Consider the following 11986-nt stretch of genomic DNA (forward strand, 5'->3'; position numbering starts at 1 on the left):
AAGCCAAATTATTTTATTAATTAGCCAAAGTTTAAAACTACTTTAGTATCTAACAGATCAAGTCTGTTAGTTTGTTGGGATTGCCCTGAAGGGATAATACAAGTTTCATAGGTCCCAACTAGTGATATTATCATGTAAGAGACATAGATAGAGAGGAGTTTCGCTCGTATACTCAAATCACACATAACATTAGGTGCACGGCACAAATTAAATCCAGCCCACAAAGTAGCCCATGTAATGAGCTTGTTGGATAGAGTAGAATTCTATTTCTATGAGAAGTGTTTTATATAAGCTGATTTATGAATCCATATGTTCCTAGGAGTGTGAGGTGGCAGAATTGAATATATAAAAGGCATGCGTGTGGTGTGCTAAAGTGTAGAATACAAACAAGAAGAAAAAGGCAGGTGCCGCACGTGAAAAAAGGTGGGTGCCGCATAGTGGAAAAAGAATTTGAGAAAAAAAAATGGTGGATGAGACCAAAGAAAAATAAGATAGTTTTTTTTTTTTTTAGTCGTGAGACATTTACAAATTTTTTTTTTTTTTTTTTTTGTGTGATTGCTATTTTGAATTGCTAAGATAGTTGATAATATAAATTGGGACCCAACAGTGAGGTTAGTTCTGGATGAGAGTAATTCTCTGGATGCTTCAATAATTTTCATCCCCTGTTTTGTCAACAATAATTTTGGATTAGATTAGACTCTATATGGTGAAGGTAGTAGGCTTGAAAATTTCCGAAAGCCTTTTTCAAAACAGAAAGTCCAGCAGACCAACTATACCAACAGATAACATAGTCGACAGTTTGGAAGGCAAGGCTCTTGTTTTGCAGGTTTTTAAACAAGGCCAACGAAAGCACCATGAGAAGAAATATTGAGAAACAAACTCGATATGTTCCATATCACAGTGGAACTTGTTGGCGGCCATTGAAGAAGAAAGTTTCAACAGCTAGCTTGGTCTTCTTCTTCTTCCTCCTTGTCAGTGCTTTGGTATTTCTAGGCTGGATTGATATTGTAAGTCTTTATTCTTATATATTCTTTAAACCTTACAGTATTTTGTCATCAGCCTTATAGCAACGGAACTTACACACAGACTACACAGTCGACCTACCATTCTATATTTGGGTAACAAAAACTTGTAATGGAATTACAAAAAAGTTTGTTAAGTCAATCACTTTTTCCTTAAGAAGCCTACAAAATTGCTTTTGCAAATCCTTCTTTATAAATTATAAATTTATTTTTCTTCTTGCTATTTTTTTTTTTTTTTTTTTGGTATTTTTATCTTGTATTGCCTAAACTACAATCATGGTGATTATTTTCTTCATCTAAAAACAAATTCCATTAAAGTTTCCAAACCCCAAGATCCTAAAATTTTATGTTTGAGACTTTATTCCCACAAAAACCTCGAATCCAATCTCCGAATTTAGGCAAATACAAAAATTTTCAAAGAAATTAATGTTGTAGTTAGAATTTTTTTCTCAAATTAGCTTTTTTTTTTTTTTTTGCTGTGAATTTGTCTACTAAAATTTTAGATTAACTAATAGTATTTTCGTTTAATGCATGGATTAATTAAAAATATATATGTAAAAGAAAGAAATTTTTTTGCTAATATTATTGAATTTAGTGCCTAAGTTTTAATATGATAAGATCAATTAAAAAATAAATAATTTTAATTTTTAATTTCTTGAAATTTTTGGTCGTAGGGTTTTAGTAATTTTTAATTTCTTGAAATGGTTGAAATAGAATTTGTATTACTTGGAGTACTACCAGTTTTACTTGAGCTTACAAATTAATGCATTATCAATAACAAAAAGGGCATTTCAAATATTTATTTCTAAGGTGATTAAGCGGGCGTTTGGATTGGGCAAAAGCCCAATCCATGCGTTCACTTTTTTTATTGGGTCCTGGTGGTACTGTTTGTGTGCCACTAAACTCACATTTTCAAAAAAATTTAGGTAAATTTGGGTTCTATAATACTATTTACACTTAAAAAATTATTTTGTTATAGTGTTTTCAACAATAAGTTTTCAGTTTTCAGCAAATAAACGATCTCCAAACATATTCTAAAGTCCACTAATTACATTCATTTTTACTTTAGTTTGTAAGTTTTATATAGTAAAACTTGTTGTACTTTTAACATTTTCCATTTCAATTTATTGGAACTTGAATAAACTATCACATTATCAATTCATGAGGTATATGAGGGTATTTCATGGGTAAAAAGAACCATGACTTCTAAAACTCAAGTTTTATTAGAGTCTGAATTTGGTAAGAATGGGGTGTAAAACTCATATTTTATATCATCCAACCAGAGATTGTCACATTATCTTTTTACTTAAAAATTTAATATATTCTACCATATTTAATAATATCTTAATAAATTCTCAATTCGGTTATATTTTTAGATTGATATTAGAATTAATTAGATGTAGTTGTGTTTATCTCTTAATATATGATAAGATAATGTGGCATGTTAGATTGTTGGGATTGAATGGTATTTTATATAACATCCTTATAAAATTTAAACTCTTTTTATTATATGATAGAATATGAGATATATAACCTATCATGCGCGGTTGGGAAACTTACTCCCTAATTACGTCATCTTCTTGGAGGGGAGGGGGAGGGGGAGGGTTCAAGCCTATTCAATGGGTCTTTATTTTTATTTATTTTTTGATAAGTATCTATTCAATGGGTTTGCATTGTCAAATTTTGAGAGTGATTACTCCCCTTGAAAGTGATGTACACCGAACGCCTCCGCTTGAATACCAATAAAAAATAAAAATTATTTTACTGTTTAGTTTATTTTTGTTATTATTTATAGGTTTTATTATATTTTTTAATGCTATTTATAAACCCTATTGAGTTAACTTTTATCTTTATTTATCGTACTTTTAATAATAAATTTTTAATTTAAAAAAAATAGAGCATATAAAAAAAAAACTTTTAGCCAATGCTCTACTCACGTTGGCTTCTTAATTTAAGCTTTACCCCACTTTAGTCAAAAAAAGAGAGAAAATTCCATCCCTAAGACCACGGCCCAATAGCCATTCGTGTGCTATACGTTCTCATCCTTGTCAGTTGTCATCTCAGCACTGAATAATCTTTTTTTTAAAGATAATGATCAAAGTAGTCGGTAAGGGTCATTCAACAAAAAAAAAAAAAAAAAAAAAAAAAAAATAGCAGTCGGTAAGGGTCATGATTTCTATTGCTTTTTTTATAATTCGATTGTTTAGAGGACGAAATGTTTAAACGACCGACGTTTCTATTAAAAATATCAAAAATACTTTTTTTTGAGAAGGAAAATATCAAAAATACTAATCAATTAAATTACAGAATTCTTAGACCTCAGCATGATTTTTAATACTAATATTTCACTTTAATCGCTAATGAATTGTGTACTTACACGGTACACCTGCCTAAAGAAAGAGTTTAGATAATTAATAATAGCATGACTAATAGTAATCACAATAATAATTCATAAATTGTTAATTCACTAATATTTTTTATATTGTTGATGCTGTATTAGTCATATTCATTGTTAACTCAGTTTATAAGATTTAATTATAAAATTACCAATAAATTTAGCATTTTATCATATTTATATGTGCTTTTGCAGCCTATATTTTCAGGTACTTCTAGTTTTAGCAGTGACAAACCAATCCAAAAAACAACAAGAAAATCACCAAAAGAGCAAGAATTCCCACTGAAATGCACAAAAGGAAACAAAAAACAGACCTGCCCAAAAAACTACTACCCCACAACAACAACAACAACAACACACAATCCTGACCGTCCAATATCATCATCATCAAACAAAACATGCCCATCATACTTCCGTTGGATCCACGAAGATCTACGGCACTGGAAGCACACAGGAATCACGAGAGACATGGTGGAGCGGGCCCGCGAGACTGCGCATTTCAGGCTTGTGATCGTGAAAGGTAAGGCGTACGTAGAAAAATACAAGGAGTCGATACAGACAAGAGACATGTTCAGCTTGTGGGGCATTTTGCAGCTGCTAAGGTTGTACCCTGGGAGGTTGCCTGACTTGGAACTCATGTTTGATTGTGATGACCGACCTGTTGTCCCATCTAGCGACTTTCCAGGCCCAAATGCAGGCCCACCTCCATTGTTTCGTTACTGTTCAGATTGGTCGAGTTTGGATATTGTGTTCCCTGATTGGTCTTTTTGGGGCTGGTACGTAAATCAATCATGCTTTCATTTCTATTTATGTGTGATTTATTTTTTGTCTGTTGCAACAGTTTTTTTTTGGTAACTTATTTGTACAGTATTTATCTATAGAGATAATTTTTGGTAATTTTATTTTAAATATGTGATAAAAAACTAAAAATTAATTTATTTAAAAAAAATGAAAAAAGTATTTGCTTATTATGTAACAGATCTTATTTTACAATCAAAAAAACAATTTACATGTTGTTAGGTTATCAGTAATTTAAATAAAATATCATAATAATATTAGTTAATTTTTATTTAAATTCTGATTATGTAACGGATCTTATTTTAAAAATGATGTTTATGAAACTAAAATAAAGAGTTGAATTGGAGCTGAAAAATTGTATTTGTAGAGAAGTATTTGCTACTGTTGTGAAAAGATTTAAGAGGGCAATTTTTTGGGAGAAATTTTACATAGGTTTGACTTAATTTTGTTAGGGCTGAGATCAATATAAAGCCATGGAAAAGTGTGTTGGAGGACATAAAACAAGGTAACACAAGAACCAAATGGAAGGATAGAGTACCCTATGCTTATTGGAAAGGGAATCCAAGTGTGGCTCCAACTAGGGATGACCTTTTGAAGTGTAATGTCTCAGACAAAGATGACTGGAACACTCACCTATATATACAGGTTAGTGTACATTCTTCTCATTTACTCATAGATGCTGATCATTCTCCTACATATATATGTTACAAAAAAATTTCTTGTATGATGTGCTGTAATTTCAGGACTGGGTGCAAGAATCTAAACAAGGTTACAACCAATCAAACTTAGAAGACCAATGCACTCACAGGTAGTTATTAAAACAAGACCAAAGAACTATTTTATTTCCATTTCAACTACTCTTTTTTTTTCCTCTTTTTAATTGAGAAAAGTGTGCTTTGTGTCAGATATAAGATTTATATAGAGGGATGGGCATGGTCTGTAAGTGAGAAGTATGTTTTAGCATGTGACTCAATGACATTGCTCATAAGGCCTCATTATTATGATTTCTTCATCAGAGGCATGGTGCCATTGGAGCACTATTGGCCCATTAGGGACGATAGCAAATGCACCTCTCTCAAGTTTGCTGTGGAATGGGGCAACAATCACGCGCAAAAGGTCTCTCTCTCTCTCTCTCTCTCTCTCAAAATGCTTTCACTAAGGGGTGTGCATCCACCAATCCAATGGACCAATCTAACCCAACGATTTGAATTGTTTTTCATGGGTTGATAACTTGATTTGTTTTCTTTTTCTTTTTCCAAACTCGAGTTGTGCGGGATTCATGTTGATAAAATTTCCAACCTAAGTAACCTACCCAACCTACACTATTAAATTTTATTTTTAAATATAAATATGTAATTTATAATTGTTCGGTTGATTTATTTTGGATTATGAGACTTGGATTAAGTTTATTACTTTAATTTATTTTGCTATTTTGGGACTTAGGTTGATGACATTGGAATATTATTCATAATTATACAAGTTACAATTATTTATTAAATAATGGAGTTGCATAGATGAATGAAACATTATTATTTTTATTATTATTTTTAGGTTCAACGAAATGGTGCAAACTCAACCACCCACGTACAACCCAATATGAATTCTTACAAGTTGGTTTGGTTGGTTTTAAACATATCGTCCTTGGGTTGAGATTTATCAACTCCAGCAAGTTGGTTGGATTGAAAAAATGATGATATATATAAAATCAAAACCATTTAATTTTTGGTTAATTTTATAATATTATGCCAAATTAGCTTTTAAAGCCTAACAATTTTTCATAACATTGTTCTAATGTGTGTGTGTATATATATATATAAATAGAAATTTATTTTTATTTCATGTTTAAACCTTTTATTAATCTTAGCACATTAAATTAATATGTAATTCTGTATACAAATGCAATAAATGCCCGATGATAGAATATAAAGTTTCATAATGAATATAAATTCTCTATACTACTTTTTGTATTCCAATATATATTCCACCAATATTCACACCTTGCCACTTTCCTTATAAAATAGCCAAAGCTTAATATGGAAAAAAAAAAATCATATATGTGGCAAGTTTTGGTTAGTGGAACATGAAAAGTGGTATAGATGATCTGTATACCCCTATTTTTACCTTTTAAGTTTTTATAAATGCTTTCACTTTTTCACTAATTTAAAAATTCATGTTAACAAAATCATTTATTATATTTTCAACTGTTATGATTTTTATAAACTTAGCAGGCTCAAGCCATAGGAAAGGCAGCAAGCAACTTCATACAAGAGGATCTAAAGATGGACTATGTATATGATTACATGTTTCATTTGTTAAAAGAATACGCAAAGCTCTTGAAATTCAAACCATCTATACCTCGAGGAGCGGTTGAGCTATGTTCAGAAATGATGGCTTGCCCCGCAAAGGGTACGTGGGAGAAATTCATGGTTGAGTCCATGGTTAAGTCTCCTAGTAATTTGACCCCATGCACCTTGCCTCCTCCTTATGATCCTTCGTCACTACAAGGTTTTCTTGAGAGAAAGGATAAATCCATAAAGCAAGTGGAAATGTGGGAAAATAAGTATTGGAAAAATCTAAACAAGAAGCAATAAATGCCTTTTTTTGTGTTTCAACTTTCATTAAATGTTAGGATTATTTTAATAAAGAAAAAAAAAATAATTGTATTTGTAATTTATTTCTACATTAATTATATAGGTTAATTTTTTACTAAATATGTTCACTCATTAATGAATTATATTTGAGAATTAAAACCTTATTAAACTCATGTCTTAATGTTCCTAACTATATGTCTCAGTGTTTCCTATATGGGTTAGGTTCAAGTTATACCTGGTGTAACTTTAAGAAATGTTACACCACCCAATAACTTGTTATTGAATTAATATTTTCATATCAATCGGATGCTATTTACCATTTGATCCATAAACTCACATTTTATGCATTTTATTAAACTACCAAAATTTGAATTTTAACAATTAATTGATAACATGACTATTAATCTTTGATTACCTTGAAATTTTCCAAGCATGAAGAATATATGAAGATAATGTAATCTAATGGTGGATTTCTCAATATTCGCATCTAATTAAAAAATGTTGAGTGGTGTAACATTGTTTAAAGTCACACCAGGTGTAACTTGATATATATATATATATATATATATATGGGTTCAAGTTACACCTGGTGTAACTCTTTTTTCTAAGCCATTGGATTTTTATAAACTTAGTAGGCTCGAGCCATAGGAGAGGTAGCAAGCAACTTCATACAGGAGGATCTAAAGATGGACTACATATATGACTATATGTTTTGAGGGGATAAGAGAATCGAGTAGGGGTATTGGGTCGTGGGCCATGCCCGAGAATGCCAAGGAGCTTGAGGACAATCAAGCATTAATAAGGGAAAAAGGGTTAAGAGGCCAGTGAAAAGGGCCAATAATAGTGAATAAGTAATGTTTCTTGAGGAGCCAAACTTCCTCGGAAAGCGGAGCGGTGGTCTGGAGCCTAACCACCAAGCAAATATTTGGCAAGGGGCAACCATGCTTGGAAGGGTAAGCTTCAAAGAGAGGAGTCAACAGTAAACTAAGAAATATCTGAGAAGAAGGCTGCAACCACCATATTGAATGTTTTGCATCTAACCAACTGGCCACATTTATGTGAAAGTGATGTCTGAACAATGATATTCATCCTTACAGCTACACACAGAGACTTCAAGAAAGTTACGATGGGACAAGCATCTAGGAGATCACTTGCTTGATCAACAAGTGGAGGGCTAAGATGGAGAGAAGGGAATGAGTATATAAGGGAAGGGATTCCATGATAGAGGGGGGAGGATTTGATAAAAAAGAGGGAAAAAGAAGAACTCTGTAAACAATGAACTCTGTGTATTTATAAAAGTTTGAAATTTAGATAAGCATACCTTTCTCGAATTTGACTCGGGAGTGTTTTTCTCTTCAAATTATACTTCTCAATCACTATAGCACTAAACCAATCCATAGCGACACATACTTGATTCATTAAGTCTTCACTTATTAAATCCATTCTCTAACAAATCTATTATTGTGGACTTGTTGGACCATCACTCACATCTGTTAGGCTGAGGGCTAATTTTGGTCCCTACATGTTTCATTTGTTAAATAAATACGTAAAACTCTTGAAATCCTAACCATCTATACCTTGAGGAGCGGTTGAGCTATGTTCAGAGATGATGGCTTGCCTCGCTAAGGGTACAGGGGAGAAATTCATGGTTGAGTCCATGTTTAAGTCTCCTAGTATTGGAAAAATCTAAACAAGAAGCAATAAATGCCTTTTTTTGCGTTTCAACTTTCATTAAATGTTAGGATTATTTTAATAAAAAAAAAACAAAAAATAATAGTATTTGTAATTTATTTCTACATTAATTATATAGGTTAATTTTTTACTATAAATGTTCACTCATTAACGATTTATATTTGAGAATTAAAACCTTATTAAACTCACATCTTGATGTTCCTAATTATATGTCTCTATGTTTCCTCAATATATATATATATATATATATATATATAGAGAGAGAGAGAGAGAGGTACAAGTTACACTTGGTGTAACTCTTTTTTCTAAACTATTGAATTTAAGTACATTTAATGGTCAAAAAAAGATACTCATTAATATTAATATTCTTATTAGGATCTTATTTATTATCTCGTATTTATGACATTCCATACTTATATCTAAAACCAAAAACTGGTATACGTTCTCTCTGCTCTCTCTTTCACCTCCATTGCCCTTGCGGTACCTTGTAGCCCATGGATTTTTGGCTTATTCTTCATTTTGCAGGAAAATGTTGTCCTTGCATATGGCGTTATGAATGAACAACCCCACTTTCCCTTGTGACTTGCCAATTCACTACTAGTACGACACAATCATGGCATGTTCAGTAACTTTAGGTAGGTAGAAACGTTTTCAGTCTTATGACTTCTTGAAATTCAATGATGATCTCAAATTTCAATTAGTTTTTCTTGACCATTGTATCAGCAGTTTGGCAGCATACAAAGTTATGTGCCTCATTTGAAGAGTAATCAAATGTTATGTTTAGCCATATACTTCTTATGGAACTTAAACAATCTTGTCACAAAAGAAACTCAAACTCATCTACACTTTAATCTCATTTGGTTGGATCTGCTATATTAGCCCATTATTTTGCATGAGTACTAGATGTCTCTCACCTTTAAAAAAAAAAAAAAATCCAAAGCTATTAATCACAAGAGACAAAATAGGAATCTTGCAATTCACTCCAAGTCCCTTCCATTTTTATTTAGATGTGAAACACAATATATGATATTTATTTTAAGAGTTCGAATTTGTAAAGTTCTGGTGTAAACCCCTTAGTTGCCCTTCTAATACCACGACACCACTTCAGCATTTTACAAATAAATGAATAGAGCCTTCCACACAATATTTCCTTCCTATTATAGAAAATCAAATCTTCCTCCTATCATGGAAGAACCACCACCTTCAACCCCACAAAAACACCACTAGAATTTGAAAAAAGAGGCGACCATTAAACACATCCCTTTAATTCCATTAATTCAAAAAAAAAAAAAAAAATTCCTTTATCAAACAAACCAAATCTCAAAGTTTCTACCCAAAATATCACTTATGTTTCCAGACGGTGGTCCATGGTGCTGGTGAAGCTGCGTCACTCCTTTTGATGCTACTACTACTTTTATTTATGCCAAAACCTTTCTTTAGCGATTTTAGAGCTTGCTCATAAGAACATCTCCATCTATCTAAGAGCTTGAACAAATAAATAAACCTTGCACGTAATCTCTGAACTGAATATATTTTGGAGTTTAGCTTGAAACCTCTACTTCCATTACATCTTGTTAAGTTATGATTTCTCTCATAACATTTGTATTGACCTATTTCATGACAAAAAGTATTGTAATTGCATAAATTTATTTCCTTATATTTTTGTGGGATTTATTTGTAATGGGTTTAGTATCAAGTGGTGAATTGATCAAGACAGCTGAAAGTCACATGAGAAGCATATGCAAGAAGGTGAACAGTCAGGCTAGGTGTCCAGCTTAGTATAGCCTGTCTAGGAGGTTAACTTGCAACTTGGATTCGTGACTTGCACCAACCGCGAGTGACCTACAAAGTTCCCCTGTTTTATAAAATATTGTGACTTTTCATATTCTCTTCACACCTACTATATATACCCTCATTACTTATAGAATTAGGAGGGAGCCTATTGAGAGAAAAACCCTAAGAAAGGTTTCTACAAAACACCTATCTTATTAGAGAGAGAGCTACTCATTCTTAGAAAGAAATCTTTGTAGTCTTTTTTCCTTCCCTCTCCCATTGTTATATCCATTGAGAGGAGATTTGTACCCAAACACTACCCATACCCAGTCAAAGTGTTGAAAATGTTTTTGGAGCTTGGGAAGTACTGGAAGATGCCAAGGATGGCGGATGCAATATGGAGTTTATTGCGGGATCTGGAAAGCTAGAGAAGACATGATTAGGCTTAGCCCTGTTGGAGTAAGAAGCTTGGAGGGCTTAGGTGCATTGGGTAGATTAGGCTCCGATGGTCTATTGCTATTCATGTATCCCAACTTGAAAGCTCGGATTTGTGTTAAAAAACACACAAACTTGTTTAGACCCCCAATTAAAAAATTATGGCTAGATTAATTTTACTCTAACTTAAACTAAGTGCGAAAATAAGAGTAAACGAAGTGCAATTAACCGATACTACTCTAGTGCATAAATATGAATAACAAACAATAAAAGTAAAGGACAAGAGTAAGGGAAGAGAGATGTAAACATAAGATAACACGGTGATGTGTTATTAAAGAGGAAACCGAAGAAGTCGGCGAAAAACCTCTCCGCCGCCCTCCAAGTGGTAAATCGATCCACTAGAGAATAAAGTTGGAGTACACGAATAACAAAAAACCCTCCAAGCCTAGTCTACCCAATGTACTTGAGTCCTCCAAGCTCTTGCTACCAACGGACTTCACGGAGTCGTGTTTTCTCTAACTTTTCGGATCTTGCAATACGCCCGATTGCGTCTGCCAAGCCTTACTAGCTTCTTTTGGTAAATCCCCAAAACTTCACAATCTCCAAAACACTCTCTACACTCTGAAAATGTGTGGTTTGTTTTGAGTACAAATCTCTTCTCAAGGTATGACAATGGGAGAGGGAAGGAGAAGATGCTACAATGATTTTTCTCTAAAGATTAGTAGCTCTCTCTCTAAAAGATAAGTGTATGCATTGTTGAAAACCTATCTAGGGTTTTTCTCTCTGAATGGCCTCTTTACACATTTGTGGATAATGAGGGTATATAGTGTGGGTGAAGAGTAAGAAAGTTATATTTAAAAAACTTCCAAGCAGAGAGTTTTGCGAGTATCTCGCGGGAAATTCTTACCCACGAGACACTCGCAAAATCCTCTAGGCTGGCACGACTCTTCAGCTTCCAGCATGTGCTTCTCACGTGGCTCTTTCGTGAGTTAGCTTCTAGTAAGACAGTCGCGAAAACCACTGATTCTTCATTTTATGCTCGATTCTTTACCAACTTAATACTAAACCCAATACAATAAAATCTCACAAAATACAAGGAACAAATTAAAGCAAATACAACATTTTTTGTCATAGAATAAAGCTAACATAAAATATAGTTGTGAATCACAACTTTACACAACTAATTTTCTAGTGGATCATTTTACCACTTGGATGGTAGTGGAGGTTTTTTGCCGAGTTCTTTGGTTTCCTCTTCGATAACACGTCTCGGTGTTATCTTT

General features: G+C 32.8%; 1 protein-coding gene across 4 annotated transcripts; it reads left to right on the plus strand.

Moving 5' to 3' along the window:
* The first annotated feature begins 544 nt into the window (after window positions 1-544).
* On the plus strand, window positions 545-6885 carry LOC142638267 (uncharacterized). Of its 4 annotated transcripts, none has more exons than XM_075812287.1 (6): window positions 545-1007; window positions 3613-4193; window positions 4668-4860; window positions 4959-5023; window positions 5121-5331; window positions 6444-6885. In XM_075812287.1, exons 1-6 carry the CDS (start codon window positions 855-857, stop codon window positions 6804-6806), a joined length of 1566 nt encoding a protein of 521 aa, XP_075668402.1. In that variant the 5' UTR covers window positions 545-854; the 3' UTR covers window positions 6807-6885. The 4 variants fall into 4 exon arrangements, with proteins under 4 accessions (XP_075668402.1, XP_075668401.1, XP_075668403.1 ...); XM_075812286.1 differs by having other exon boundaries at window positions 759-1007; window positions 6441-6885; XM_075812288.1 differs by having other exon boundaries at window positions 759-1007; window positions 5232-5331; window positions 6441-6885.
* Window positions 6886-11986: the final 5101 nt, after the last annotated feature.

The sequence above is a fragment of the Castanea sativa genome, chromosome 6, assembly GCF_040712315.1.
Source record: "Castanea sativa cultivar Marrone di Chiusa Pesio chromosome 6, ASM4071231v1".
NCBI lineage: Eukaryota > Viridiplantae > Streptophyta > Magnoliopsida > Fagales > Fagaceae > Castanea > Castanea sativa.

Bases quoted from the DNA above. Each gene is read 5' to 3' on its own strand.
- LOC142638267 (XM_075812286.1), top strand. From the start codon at position 855: ATGAGAAGAAATATTGAGAAACAAACTCGATATGTTCCATATCACAGT. The intron at 4,861-4,958 runs GTTAGTGTACAT...CTGTAATTTCAG, and splicing joins ACACTCACCTATATATACAG to GACTGGGTGCAAGAATCTAA. The intron at 5,024-5,120 runs GTAGTTATTAAA...GCTTTGTGTCAG, and splicing joins GAAGACCAATGCACTCACAG to ATATAAGATTTATATAGAGG.